The following is a 15,980-nucleotide window of genomic DNA, read 5'->3' as shown; positions in this document are numbered from 1 at the left end:
AATTTCCACCTATGGAGTTCAGCATCTTTCAACATTGATGATACTTGTCCAACAGTCTTCTATACTAGGGAGACCACATGTCAGCCACACTTAGCACTTACAATTTATCAGTACCCACTTACACATGTAAAGATCTCTTTCTTCTTCATCTCTGTATACATTTCAAAAACTAGAGTCAAGAACAGTAGGAAAGCAAATAGAAGAGGGACATTAAAAGAAGAAGCTTACATCTTTTGTCTCCTGGGTAGTCCATGTAGCCATAAAACTAGAATTCTTACTGTCCAAAGACTGTCATCCCTTATGGGGGCAGAAGCATCTTTTTCACCTTGCCTTTGCTGTATGAGATTCGAATACTCCTCTGTCAGTGGCATAAACAGTAATGAGATCTTCTGTTTCCTTCCAGCTATATGTTGCCTGTTAGCAGTCCTGAAGGGTACTGCATGATTGAAATGGCTGCAGATGGAAATCCTCCTGTACAACACAGACTCTCGCTCTCATATCAAGCATCTCAGGTGAGTCTGCAAATCGTCAAAAAACAGTTATTTGCTTTGAACACACAGATATCATTATATGCACTTACTTTCTCTTTAATATGTCATTTCACATAAGGCATCCATGGTATTTCCAATGATTTCTTCAGCTTACCGAACCCTGAAACGTCTATTTCAGCTGCTTAAAGTCCATGAAAAGGACACTGATACTGCAAGAGGAAAAATAAAATGTTTGCAGTGTCACTGACTTAGGCCACGGTGCTGCTAGGAACAATTCAGATAAAGTCTAGCAGTAATCCTGGTTACTTTTTATTTGCACTGCACACTGTATAGTGGAAGGCAGTTATGAATCATCACTGACTTAACCTGGTGTCAAAACTGTTGCTAGGATTTGCCTTCTGAACAGTATTATAAATATGATTGTCTCCATTTTGAAACTGGTAACAGAAGACTCACCCTAAATGGGCAATAGGCTAACTTTCCCAGATCTTGAGATTTTCTGTTATTCTTTGTCTCCATTTTATCACCTGTCTTTGTTCTGCATTCTAGCATCACAAGATTCTTTCTGCATGGTATGTTTTAGGTGGTTTGGGACTTGAGAATTTGAACTATGATTGAGAGTTCACTTTATAAGTTTATTCACTAAGAGACAGTACAGTTAACTGTAGAGATACTAATCATGATGTGCATTGCATGGTATGCTCTGTCAATTAGTAATAGGATTTCTTCCCTGATCCTTCCTAGTCAATATCTGTGTTTGCTCAGTTTGATAGAAAGAATTAACTTGTGTTAGATATTACTATTACCCCAATTATTTCTCTTTTCCTAGCTTTGAGATGATCATCCCGGTTTTCTGAAAAAGTAGAAGGTTTCTTTTTCTCTCCCTTTATGTCTGGAGTCTATAACTATGTCAGAAAGTAAATCTATCACTGTTGGCAGCTTCTGTGTAGAGAATCTGTGGAAAGCGCTTACCCACCAGCACATAATCATGTAGAGAAGCCAGCAATACCATACTAAAAGAAAAACTTACAGGCAGACACCTTTGATGTCATGCAGAATCTTTCTGCCGCTAATCAGGAAATTTCTTTCATTCATAAGAAAGTCCACAGCTTTTTATCGTGCTCCACAATTACCTTAAAGGAGGCTATAGCGAGGTGGAAATCCGTCTCTTTGCCCAAGCACCAAGTGATAAGACAAGAGGAAATGGCCTTAAGTTGCACCAGAGGAGGTTTAGATTGGATATTAGGGAAAATTTCTTCACTGAAAGGGTTGTGTAGTATTGGAACAAGCTGCCCAGAGAAGTAGTTGAATCACCATCCTTGGAGGTCTTCAGAAAATGTGTAGATGTAGAGCTTAGGGACATCGTTTAATGGTGGACTTGGCAATGCTAGGTTAAATCTTAGATGTCTTTTCCAGCCCAAATGATTCTATGATTCTTTTCTGTTTCTTTTTGTGGGGGTCCACAGTTGTGTTTCAGTTCATATGGATTTTTGAAGTGAATGTTCTGGTCACCCCCACTTAGCACACTTCATGTTGCAGAGCAGTCTTGGACCATGCCAACTGAATTCTTTTAGAATAAAGACATTCAAAAGATGCTCTCTCTAAGTGCACTTACGGTTCTGTAACCACTAACAGCTATTTCAGAGGACCAAATTATATTTAATTCAGATAACCACTTACATGGTGTATAGTACGAATGTCAGATCCTCATGACTAACTATTGTGCTTTACAGATCTGTTTCTAACCTCCTGAAACCACTGTTTTCTTTACACTTACACAAGCAATGAAAGAAAAAATGGTTTCCTATCTCTAGGACTGAAGAATTTCTTCCCCTTAATGGCCAAGTTGATTCTCCTTACCACTATGGCTCCAGGTGAAGAAGGGCCATTTACAAATAAGTGTTAGAAAACTTAAGCATTAGTATTAGAAAGTTACCATAATGTTACCGTAATGTTATGTTAAGGCTGTTAGGTTATTAACAAGATTAACAGGAATTTTTCCTGTCTGCTTCCTTAAAATATATTCTGGTTGTGTCAGTTTAACTCAGAACAGGACCTTTACAGGAAAAAATGTGCTTTATGGTGTACTAGCATGAGTTTGAACATCTAACATATTATGATAAAAACCATTGATGCAAGAAACTGAGGAGAGCCAACTGAAGTTATTCTGTGGTTCACTGGGTCTGCCCCCAGGTCATGGCTTTTGTAAAGTAAGTCCAATAATAAAAGGTTGTGCTGCAAGAGAAGTGTTAGATACATACCTTTTTTTTTTTTTTTTTTATCATAGACGTTGTACATTCCAGCCCAGTGCTTTGCTTAATTCTTGTAACAGGTTCACAGATGGAGAGAAAATGTCTGTCTGCAAATACTACTTACAGATCTTGTCCGAAACTATGCTGGTTTACAGCTATGTTTGATAGGAGAGAGAGTCAAGTGATATGAAATGAGTTTGACAAGTGCTGAACTGATGTCTTTGAATTCTTTCCATGTGAAAAGTCTGATTTAATTTTATCCACGCTCTAAAAGGTGTAGGATTTTTTTTCCTTTTCTTTTTAAATGAAAGTCGTTGTAAGTAGAGGAATATCTGAAGGCATTCATGTTCATTGTATCTCCAAATTTCACTTCAGATTGTCAGCAGCATAGTTCAAGCAGTGATAAAAACCATGTAAGAAACAGCAAAACAAGATTATATAGATATGTGAAACCTAGACAAGTCAATATGACGTTTTCCTCCCTCTGCTCCTAAATTTTGCAGTTGGTGTCTGGATATGATAGTGAAGGGCTCCTTAACTATAAATTAGCTCCTCACATAAATGATCTCTGTTTTACACATCCTGTGGTATATTTGTTATTCCACTGATTTATTCGTACTTGAACTAACTAGGTTTCACTCACTTTCTGGATTGGTGGTATTGTATAAGTAAATGTATCAAAGAATGACAATGAAATTTTTTATCTGATTTTTTAAATTATGAAAAAAAAAATGATCTTTTCAATTTCTGACAGGCAAAGGAACTTAGGCGTGGTGAAGCTCCATATCAGAGCTCCAAATAGTCAAACACCAGCTTTAGGTGTGGAATTCACAGCACTAAATGAATCACTTGCAAAACTTTTATAAGTTACGGACGAGGGTTTTCATCCTAGATAGGTAGCACAAGAACACTAATATGACTTGGTCAGACCCAGTATGAAATAGTTGTGGGTGTTTCTTTGGCACCTTTACCAGGATGTTCTAGGCCTTTGTGACTCTAGAATTTACTAACTAAACCTTTCCCTTTTCTCCTGGGCTTCAACATAGTGGTTCGTTTTTTGTCACTCATTCAGGAAATGTAAAATCTTGATTGTATAATTCCTTTACTTTGGGGTTCTGTAGGTCACAGATCCTAAGGAAAAGCTTTATCATTTAGTATACAGTTTCTCCTGTGTTCCTGTGCCAGCCCACAACCAAGATTGTAAAACTTGCAGCGTAGAATGAGGGAAACGCTAAGAAAACCTTAAACCATGTTTAAGGTTAGTTAAGTCTCAGAATTCAAATTTGTATTTCATGGAACATATGCTGTTTTACACATTTGAAGATATGCACACACATAAAAACAGGTTCTTTGTATGAAGTAAAATTTAAAAAAAAAGCCACATTTTAAAAAAATCCTACAATCAAATATCATCCCTTTTGACCATCTTCAAGTAATGGCTGTTTCCTTTATCTCTTATTATTCCTTCATTACTTATAGTATCATCACACATCACATTCTTTTCTGCTGTTTCTCTTCTTGTTTCTGCAGATCACCTTTGGATCAATCTTTCTTGGAAATGTTCCTGTTCATGAAAAGGTTCCTCGATGTGTTGGGCAAATAAGTGGCTATAAAGGATGTATTAGGGATTTTCAAGTTAACAACAAAGAATTGTTCATCATAGATGAGGCTCTTGGAGGGAGGAATGTTGAGAACTGTAATGTTCCAATATGTGAATATCATCCATGTCACAATGGTGGGACCTGCACTAGGTAAGAGTTACCATTTTATCATTTTATCATCTACTTACACAGTGGCATCCTCAATGAGAAATTATTATAATTTTCTGTGTAATAAAGTAATCACCTATCTTCTGTCCCGATAATGCTTCATGCCTAACCAGAGAGATTTTACACCTTATTTGCCTACATGAAAACAGATATAAAATGTAATCACATTGTCCATGCTACATGCATATTGGGTTGCTGCCAGAATTGCTTCATGGTCAACTAGTTCACCTATAAGGCATGGTGACTAAGTCAGACTCTTTTTACGGATAGGACAAAATCACATAAGGTCTCATTCTTCTGTCTAACTGTATATCCTGCTAGGCCTGTACCCTCACCCATCCTCACGATGTTCTGGGTACACATCACATGCATTCATCACCATGCTATGAAAACATTAACAAGTGAGTCATCACCTTCAGCACTTATGAAAAGTATGCTCAAGAACCTTTGAAAGTTAAAGTGCATCATAATGAAAGAAGAAATAGGATCCAAAAGAGATGTGGGCTAAAAGCACAGAGGATGGTGTTTCAGTTGAATGATGGTTCAGTTGAAGCACAGTAAGTTTTTAAGCCATAGTAACTTGTTTAAGGCACTCAGAATTTGAGAACCGCATTTCTGTTTAAAATTGATGGAATTTTGTAAGTAGCTGCCATGCCTGTTTTAAAAGTATTCAGATTCTGCAGTTCTGACTTCATAACATATACTTGCCAGAACAGTATTTGCTTTTTCAGAGACTGATCATTCCTCTAGATGTCACAAAACAGATTGTGTCTCAGGATATGGAAGTTTGGATAGGTTACTAGACAGGGATCTTCAGAGGTGCAGTTCCTACATTCCAAAGTCCTGATGCTTCATTTTGTCCACAGTGTGTGCAACACAGCTCCATCACTGTATACCATGTAATTAACTAAGGGGAGAACAAATTGCTTCTGCTTTTCTGAAAAGCGATGAAATGTATGCGTGTGACACATCTACAAGATTCACTCTTGATGAGTCATGTACCCATCTTCTACAATTTCTTTGTGCTGGATGTAAACAGGGTGACAAGGTGCTGGCAGGCATTTTACACGGACTCTGCCTGACAATGCCAGGGTCAGAGACCCATTTCTTCTCTTTACTGATCCCATTTTCCACAGCTTTTCATCAGATTGAGGAGGTATGGAAGAATAATGACTTTCATACCTCCTGATCAGCCTTGTCAGGTCTGGCTCCAGAATGTCTCTAATCTGGACGTGAATACTCCTCAAAGTTTTTTCCTTGAAATCTATTGTCTTAAGACCTGAATTGATTGCTTCAATGAATGAAGCATCTCCCAAAAGGAACAGTGAAATATTTTGTGAGAATAGACTCTTCCTGTAATTCTTTCAAGGCAATTCCTGCTAATAGTATTTAGGAATCTATGTATTAAGTACGTAGTCTAACAAAGTCTATATAGTAAATAGATCAACTTTAAAGCTGTAGTACTCATCACATTCTTCCTAGTTACAAACATTCTTTGATACTTCTTGAAGCTGAAAGATGCTACTCTCTCCCTTAGCTCCACAATAGTTTATTAGTTGCTTTGTCCTAGAAACTAGTTGATAAACCACTATTCAGATTGAGAGGAATCCTGTAGTGGTTCACACCATGTTATGTGTGGAGCAGGAGAACTGAAAAAACAGAGGTGGATATTTTGTATATAGTTTCTAGGGAAAAAAAATGTCAGTCCCAGTGTTCAAATGGTGCATGTGGACTACACAACATTGTTATCTTCAGGTAATGTTTTTATATTGATGACTGCAAACAACAAGCTGTAAATAATCTATTGTTTTTACTTGGCAAGGTTTTAGTAGCATGAGGCTGCAGGGATGGCCTCTGTGAGCAGAGCCCAGCAGCTGCCCCATGTCAGATCAGAGCCGGCTTCAGATGGCTCCAAAAGGGACCTGCTGCTGGCCAGAGCCAAGCCAGGGAGTGACGCTGGGTGGGCCTCTGGGAGAGCAGATTGAAGAAATGGGAAAAAAACATCCTGTGGAGAGCCCCCGCAGGAGCAGGCCCCGGGCCGGAGCTGCAGCCCGTGGAGAGGAGCCCACGCAGGAGCAGGGATCTGGGGGGAGCTGCCGCCCACATGTGGGGGACCCGTGCTGGAGCAGCTTGCTCCTGAGGGATGGACCCCGTGGTACGGAGCCATGTGGGAGCAGTTCTTGAAGAGCTGCTGCCTGTGGGAAGCCCACGCAGGATCAGTTTGGGCAGGACAGCATCCCATGGGAGGGACCCCACGTGGAGCAGGGGCAGAGTGACTGTGAAGGAGCGGCGGAGGTGAGGCATTAGGGACTGCCTGCAGCCCCCATTCCCCTGCACCGCCTGGGGGGAGGAGGTAGAAGAGGGTGGATGGGGGAGAAGGTGTTTTTTGTTTTTTTGTTTTGTTTTGTTTTTCTCACTGCTCTAGCTTGTTAGTAACAGGAAATAAATTACATTTATCTCCTATATGCTGTTTGTTTATCCCTTGGCAGTAATTGTTGAGAGATCTCCCTGTCCTTTTCTCAGCCCATGAGCCTTTTTTTCCATCATATTATCTCCCCCTGTTGGGTTGAGGAAGGGAAGTGAGAGAGCGGTGTGGTGGTGATGAGCTGCCCATCCGTGTTAAACCACCATGTCAATAATAGTAAAAATATTCCCATCTCCACCATTAATTTTATCCATTTGCCTACTTATTACTGGAAACAACTTAGTTGCATTTATTTTAATTTTTTTTTTCAGATGAAACAAGCAGTAATTTGACAACTCTTATGAAACTATTATTGACTTGTTTAAGATGTTGCCAGTTGTTTCACTTACACTGTTAAGTGGCAAGAAAAAAAGATTTTTTTATTGCATGTTATTCTTCAAGTGCTTGGCAACTAATTAGAGCTTTTGGTTTTGAAAGGCCATGAAGTATTATATAATGAATAACTCAGCCATGTTTTATAATGAGCACTGGAACTTGTCAACACATACTGCTGTGCATAGACAGGTGTGTTTCATAAGAAACGTGTTTTACAGTCATTCTTAAATGAAAGTTACTTGCCTGACAAGGGTCAGACACTGCCCCAGGACGTCCAGGAAGGGCCATGGTGATGGTGATGGGCCATACGATCACCATTTTGCCACAGTATGAAATTAATGAATGCATCATATCGTGGAAGTCAGAATCTCTTGTTATTTTTATTCTTTTGAAGTTATGCTTATATAGTTATATCTATGCTCTAAGAGCCCCTCTGCTTTCATAAAAAAAGAAGTGTTATCACAATTCCATTTATATTTTGACTAAAAATCTGTGTGTAGCACAAAAGCCATTCTGTTTTAAACATATGCTCTATCGACTGAGAGTTTTAGTATGAATCTAAATTTATAATTCTTTACATAACTGTTATTTTGTTAGTTTTTAAAAACTATTCTCTTTCATTTGTAAATGCCCTGTGGCTTTTAGAAGCACTTTTGCATGTTCACTAGCTCTTTCACTGCACTTTAAATCCATGCTAAATGTAGAATTCCAGAGAGTGGTTTATTTCAGAGGAAAAAATAACAAATATTCAGTAAATTTAGGACTTGAGTGGCATATAGTTCTATGACTAATTTTGTGAAATCAGAATTCATTTTAAGTTCTGGTTTGGAAAGGGCATGGTAAGATTAACCTTGGAAGCTCTTAATATTCTGTGTGGCCCCTTCTTTGTGTGAGCCAGATGTTGCAAACCAAGCTTAGTGTTAATTAAGAAGACACATCTGTGTGTAGGAAATAAATTCATAAAATTACTTCACCAATGGTTTGACAATTGTCAGCTGCAATGCTAGTAGCAGTTGATTAATACATTTGTTTTAAATTGTGTAAAGACTTGGGAAAATGTAAACATAGACAAGCTTGTTTTTTGTAGTGCTGAGTACAATCTCAAAGTTAATTGCTCCCACGAACAATCATATTTCCAGTGTCTCAAACTATTCTCACAGTGATTTTTCGTACTGTTGTTGTTCCCCATGTATTGGTGCAGCAGATGGGTCCATTAATGTTAATCAATTAGCTAAGACTGAAAAATCAAACTCAATTAGCAATAAATTTCAATAGAGAGACACAGCTTCAGATTTCAACCACGATGAATGCCATATGGACCAACTATGCCAGGAAAGCAAATTTTCAGTTTTGGTCCCTGAAAGTGCAAGAAATGCCTCCCCAGAAATGTAGATTTCATTTGTAGGGTACCTTTACAACTATAGATAGGAATGGCCATATTTTAAATCATATTTCAGAAACTGTTTTCCACATGTTGAAAGACCATACCATTCTTCTTAAGTTTTAAAGAACTAATTCACCAAATGAGAAAATCAGTCTGAAGTTTTTCCCAATCTTCATCTGAAAAGGCTTTTAATGCCTTTTTAAAAGTTATAAAATGAATTTTATATTAGCTTTCTTTTAAGTAAAAGGAAATTTTATAGTGGAACTTGATGTGTATTAGAATTCCATATATTTCAGCTATTGAGGAGAGCAGGTGAAGTGACTTAACAAATGTCATGATTCCTTTCTTCTCTATCTATTCTCAGTTGTTACGATTCTTACTTTTTTTTTTAGAAAAAGAGCTCAAACTGAAGACCATGGAGACTCTAAAATGTTGTGCTGACTTTGTTTACATCTCATTTTCCATTTCAAAGGGGTTATTCAAATATTGAATCTCTCCCATGACATATGTTAGAAATAATTCTTATGCTTCCTTGTGCCCATAAGCCAGAAATGCATGTCAAGTCAGGTTTTAGCTGAAGGAATTCATCTAAAGGTAAGCTTTTATCCCCTTATAAATGTTTTTCTCAGACTTTTAGCACAGGTCTACATTATCAATCTCACAAAATCTGATTTTTGGTGGTTTTTTGAACTAAAGATTGTTATATGAGAATAAGCTATTTCCCATTCTCAAAGCAGGGACCATTGAAACACCTCCCAGGTAACACTAATAGTATTGTAAGTCAATTTTTAAGAACTGCTAATGGGTCTCCCATCACTGCTTTAGATGTAAGGTAAGAAAGGAACCAGGTATTCTGAAGTAGCAGAACTGATCATATTACAAGGATCTTTTTATAGATCTCTTTTATAGACTAGAAGACTCAGGCAAGAATGTTTTCCAGAACTCCCATTTTGTTGTTGATGCTGTTGTTTGATATATGAATATGAATCCTAGTTACATAGCATTAGGATCCATATTAAGTCCAGAAATAATGTTTTTAAGTTCTGCTGTGTTCAACTCCTGCACAAAGATAAACCAAAGAGTTTAATTTTTATATAAGTAGATTTGAAAAGGGAGAAAAAGGAGTAGATTTCCAGATGGGAGTCGTGAATTCTTTTTCTGGACCCAGATATGTTGTTCATACCTTAAACTTTTTCAGAATTTGCACTATATGTGCCTAAGTAATGCTGATTTGTGTAAAGAAGATATCCTGCTTCCTGCTTCCTTCCAAAGGGCTGGGTTTGGGTTAGCTCTGTCAATACTAAAGATGCTCACACACAGGTTTGACAACTCCAGCAACTGATGGTATTACTATTTCGATTCATGCTTCTACATGCCATTATTTAGGAAGACTCATTTGGGAGACTGAACTTGTTGGATCCTGTACATTTTACTAAATTATGTAGCTAGTGTAGCTGGAGTTTGCTAGATATGAAAGAGATTCACATTTGGAAATTCATTGTTTTTTCTAATGCGTATGTCAAATTGGGCTTTGGTGAAGAAAAATATTATTTGTTTACTTCCAAATTGTTTTATTTTTCTGATAGATTTTTCATTGTATCAGGTTCCACCTGATCTTAGGAAAAATAATGCCACTCTTACTCAGAAAATCTGTCACATCATTTTTGAGGAGAATGAGAAAGAATACCATTGGTTTTCTCAAAATGACCAAAATCCTATTGGACATAGGTTTATTACATCATACTTTCATGGGGATGTCAAAGAGGCAAGCAAAAGAGAAAATTTCATCTGCAGTTTTACTAACACTATATATTAATAGATACTGTTGTATACAGTAGAACCTGACTGCTGTTCTTCCTACTCCAACATAATTTCTATTTAAATTCATTTAAAATATGCAACTCTTTTACCAGTGATTAAAATGTGGTACACTTTTCAGAATTTTTTAGCTTCAGAACCTCATTTTCTGACAGAACTATTGTTGAAATAACAAATTCTGTTGGTTGAATAATAGCATTAAAATCCAAATCCAAGCGGACAAGTTGGAAAAAGAGATGATCAAAGAGTAAACCTTCCTCTGTTTTTAATGTAGGCAGTACAGTGGTGGTTCTATTAAACATGTCTGGAAAAAATCAATTTTTTCTGTTCTCAGATCTGCAGATTTAGTATTCTATTAGTGTGAAAAGCATCATGCTGAAAACAGAGCATGCAGGAAAAGCAAGGATCCAAGTATAAATAGACTTTAAATTCCTCACTGTTCAGACAATGTGCAAGCTGTGCACAAAATTTGTTAAACGTGATGTTTATATATCATCTCAGTTCAATTGTATTTAAATCAGAGAAGCTGCCATAGCTCAAATTTTAGTGTAGGTATTGAAATACCAGTTAGTATCATTTTAATAGCAATCATTCTGGAATGATTTGACTCAATTCCCAGAAATGCAACATCATTTTCAAGGATTACCGCACAACCAAATTGGCATTTGTGATAGCACTGCTTCCAGAAGGGGAATCTTATTTGGAGTAGCTTTAAAACAAGATATCAGGAAAATGAATCAAATGCTATCCTTCTCCAAAGCGACTCAGATGTTTAAATGGATGTATAACTACTCAAAACACTGTTCAGACATGTTTGTCCAACTAGAGAAGTAGTGTGTGCATTTTTGTAAGAAGTTCACTGCTCTATAAATCCTGACAAATAGTATAGCCGGCACTGTTTGTTATATGTTTTACCACATGTAGTAGATGTATGAAAAATGATAAATGTGCCACATTCTTTGTACTAATGGTCACCCAAAATTCCACAGAGATAATGCTTTCAGTGAAAATGTGTATGTTTTCCATAAGGAACCATTATAGGCTCCAGCTGTTTACTGTAAGATATCACAATAAAATTACAAGACTGGTACTGAGGAAGATGAATAATGCAGTATCTGTAATATATGTTAGAACGTTTATTCCTTTGCTCCTAACTTAACGCACACACCTACCTACTAATGATAGATTTCTAGACTTCAAGCAATGAAAATCACATAAGGGAGGAAAAAAAATATGACATTTCAGTCCTTACTAGCATGGTTGAATGGAGATTGAACAAGGTTCTGAATAACTGTTTGTGGAGCTTATCATGGAGAGTGAAGTTTATCTGAGGTGACCTCAGAGAACAGATTTTGATTATGGTTTTGAGAATCCTTCTTCACCTTTGGCATCTTGTTGAACAGAGAACTGAAAAATCACATGGTTAATATTCAGCCTGAATGTGGAGTGTCTGGATATGAGCTATAGCAGTGTTAGGAAATTTGTTTTTGTAACTTTATTTCTTTCTCAGTGACAGCATTTCAGTTCACTTTTTTTAAGTTCTGTTTAGAAAGATAGGAAGCTGGATTTTATTTTATTTTTATCACTGTTAAGCCTTGGGTTTTTTTTGATTTAATTAAAAAAAAAAAAACTTTATGATCATATGTACAGCTAAATACAAAGAGTGACATACACATAGTCACAGTTCTCTATGTGCATGTCCATATGTTGTGTGTGCATGAATACAATACATTTAGATTAGGCTTCTTTTAGCTAGCCAAACCTAGCCAAAATATAGCTTTTAGGGAGGAGAAAAGACAGAAATAGAGGGGACATTGTGCCTGCACTGATTATCCACAGCTGTCCAGTTGAATATTCAAAGGCAAAGGTAAGCTCACTAGTCCCTCACTTTTTCCTCACTGACCATTTCTGTGGGTCAATACATGGGGTGCTTGTAAAGATAGTCTTACTCACAACTGAGTCCAGTTGTTTCTGATTAAATATCACTCTTAAAACTTGTGAAAGAGTGAAATGGCTTTAGTTTTTATTTTTGCTTTTTGCTAGGGAAGACCTATTGAGGTTGTATACTATTCTTAAGTGAAAGGGTGTGTGGAAGATCAATGTGTTATTTGTAAAGAATCCACAGACTTAAGAATTATCTGGTGTCCTGCTAGAGAGTTAGTGCAGCCCCGTTCAAAAAAGATTGTCTTGTTCAAAAACATGTATGATAAAACCACTCTTAAAGATTGATTCTTTCTAACATAATACCTTAGCAGATGCAAGGATAAAGAGACCTTCAAACAAGAATCTGTTTCTCCTTCAGCCAGAACCTTCCTCAGATTATCTTGAGGTTTTATAGCAGAGGTCTGCACAAGGTCTAATATGAGTCCATTGGCATTTTCCATAATCCATGAAGCCTTCTAGCATTGCTCTAGACTAGTTGTGGAACAATAAAAATCATAGAATCATAGAATTTCACAACAGCACCTTAAAAGCTCATGAAATTATTTCCAGTATTAGCTATCTATTATTTATTTCATTTATTTATTAAACAGTATCAATGCTGTTCTGTTACCTGTCTAGAATACTGTATTAATAGATAAAAAGTCCTGCATAGCTTTAGAAGGGTTTCCTTTATGGACAAGCTCATATTTGTAACAGTTGTATTTGTACTATTACCAGACTCACTGGTCATACCCTGCTAAACTACACTCTTCAGATGCTCATAAGAGTACAGCTGGTATGGCTTCTTTGCTACTTCAAGAACTGATAGCACTTAAGAGTTATGAGTTAGAGGATCAGAGATGTCAAGACATGATTTGTACTACTCCACAAGGCCTCAGTGTTCAATAAGGGATACGGTGTTCTCTTGTATTCGGGTCACCTTCTCTGTATGCCCATCAATTTAGCCTTATTGTGTTCTTTGGAAAATTCGTCTGGGTTGGAGGTCAGTGTTTGCACTAGGTTTCTTCTCACATTGCCCTAGTAAGGCATTTTACAGTCAGATAAGAAAGTATTTCATTGCTCTGGAGGGAAGTTACACAGAAAACTGACCATATTGGTTCTTCTTATTGTCTTCTAATGTGCTTGTGTTATTTTCATTGGACCATATGAAATAGTCATATGAGTTTTTGGACATCCTACTCATTGCTGCACCTGAGCCACTTCTAAATATATTAACATATAAATTACTTTAACAAATACTTTATTTTGGTGTGTACATGAAGCAATATAGAGCTGCTGGTAGTTTTTCACACTCATATCGGAATAGGTTGTAATAGCAATGAAATCAAATTCTGAAAAAGTCCAACTGGAGGGAGAACCTCAGGTCTCCCAGGGTGAAATATCCCACACAGAGACAAGTTGCTCAGAATCAGGAATGTTGTTTTAAGCAATTAGTCAAATTGTAAGTTATAAGGGCTCGTCTATGCAGCACTGTTATTTAAATTGAATATCTCTGTCTACACTCCCCCCAGAATTTTCTCAAGATTGCAGAGGGGTATGCAAGCCTTCAGTTCAGAAGCTGTGGCCATGGCTTCTCTTTCCAGTTTCCTTTGAGGCTGCTAGTAGAGCATGAAGTTTCATATCTTAGTTACCATCTCGTCATCTCTGCTGTAATCATCAGGAATTATGGACGTGTAAGTTAAGTATCCATATGGGAGCACACATATGAACACATGCGTGTGTATATGCACTCAAATAGTTTAATTAGGATCTGGTGGGTGTAGTTCTTCAGCATGTATTGATCATTTATTTGTAATTGTCATCTCTTCATTATACTATGGAGTTTTATAATACGTTGTTGGTGAGGGTGCAAAGGGCAATTGGATTTATTCTGTGTCTCCCACCAGTTGTAAGAGAACAACAGAGAAATAGGTAAGATCCCCACCAGACAATAATGCTAATTAGAACATAATCTTGAGTACAGTGAGAGTGATACTGTTAATGAAATATAAACGAGCAACATTTGTTCAAGATGCACAATAGCTGTTCTGTAAATAACCATTTTTTTCTATTTTTCTTGATGACAATCTTAGCCCTGCAACTATTCACGGCTTTAATTTAATTTATTTTCTTCATAATTATACAAAGCAGAGTCTGGAAAAGCCAAAGAAAAGTCCCTGTAAGTCACACAGAAATATGCTGGGAGGTGGTATGGCATCAGTAACAGAGATTTTATTCTAAAATAAATTCTTCTTAATAACAAGGGATTTTGAGTTATAAACTGTTAGCATTTTTAACACAAATCTTCAGCTAAAACACAAAGACTGCTACTATCTGTAGGCTGAGGAATTTCCAGTAATTATTCTTTTTTTTTTTTTTTTTTTTTGTAGTGGCATATAATATGGTAGTTTATCATCATTATATTTCAGTTGTCATACTTGTCCAATTATTCATCCACTTCATTCTGTAAACCATTTGCAGAAACAGTGCAATATATTTCTAGGGTGGAAACCAAGCACAATAGTTCATTAACCCAGATTTAAGTTGTTTCCTGGATACCTTCTGGGATTAATTATGAACTTCACACCTTAAAAAAAAAAAAAATCAGAGATTGATTTAAAACCTAAAATTGAAGCTAAACATGTTTTCAGCGTGGTTTCTTTTTATGTAATCCAAACTTCTTTTCTTGGTTTTCATCAGTAGTCATGATATTGCTCTATGGAACAGAGTCGCTACCTGGATAAATATATGAATGTTGTGGAGAGAATAAACTATATAGGAAAATCTAGGGTAAATTGGACTGAAAACCATTTATAGCTAACAACCATTAACAAATAAATTGGGTATTTTAAAGGTGCCTAGTTTTCTTTTCCCCCGCTTTCCCCAAATCAAATTTCATGGAGAAGTTAAGATGAAAGATAGCCGAAGGGTCGGAATCTCCCATGGTCTCAATGCTACCTACTGTCCTGGACAATACACAGAAGCAGAGCTGTGATCCATTCCCTTTTTGTGGTGCTTTCTCTCAGTTTCTGATTGTCTGTATCCTCACACCCTAGCCTTCCCCAGGGTGAAATTTGCTTAAGATTCACTTAAACCCTGCAAGCCAAGTTGGCACAGGGGCCAGATTTTGCACTGGCCCTTGGAAAATGGCTTCTTGATTTGTCCTTGTTGCAGGGACCATGGCACAACCATGCAACATATAAACACACATCTCTCTTAACACTTAGTCAAATGTAGCCACTCACATTTAAAAAGATGGTGCAGTCTTTGAGTATCCTTAATATTTTCCCTGCTTTGAGTAACAGCAAGGTAGACAGCATGCATTTGTTTCACTGTTGTCAGATACCAATTTAATTGTTAGGCTTTGAAATTCTTTGAGTGGACGAACATAAGATGTTTTTAACATTGAGATCTAATTTTACTACATATTCTTAAACTGAAGTGAAAAATACAAAGCAATCAGGATTTTATTTTACTTGCTTTACAAGTGTTCAGACTCAGCATCCAGATTTATAATGTGATAGTAATGCCAGCTCGAGATTC

The 15,980-nt window shown here is 36.9% G+C and overlaps 1 protein-coding gene across 1 annotated transcript in view; it reads left to right on the top strand.

Moving 5' to 3' along the window:
* Positions 1-15,980, top strand: part of EYS (eyes shut homolog) — an 856,207-nt gene that overhangs the window by 742,349 nt on the left and 97,878 nt on the right. Inside the window, exons 38-39 of the mRNA XM_040553008.1 lie at positions 404-512; positions 4,274-4,494. Of these exons, the coding sequence (XP_040408942.1) occupies positions 404-512; positions 4,274-4,494 (330 nt within the window). The remainder of the gene's footprint in view (positions 1-403; positions 513-4,273; positions 4,495-15,980) is intronic.

Source organism: Cygnus olor, chromosome 3 (genome assembly GCF_009769625.2).
Source record: "Cygnus olor isolate bCygOlo1 chromosome 3, bCygOlo1.pri.v2, whole genome shotgun sequence".
Classification (NCBI taxonomy): domain Eukaryota; kingdom Metazoa; phylum Chordata; class Aves; order Anseriformes; family Anatidae; genus Cygnus; species Cygnus olor.
This window is presented reverse-complemented; position numbering and strand designations above follow the sequence as displayed.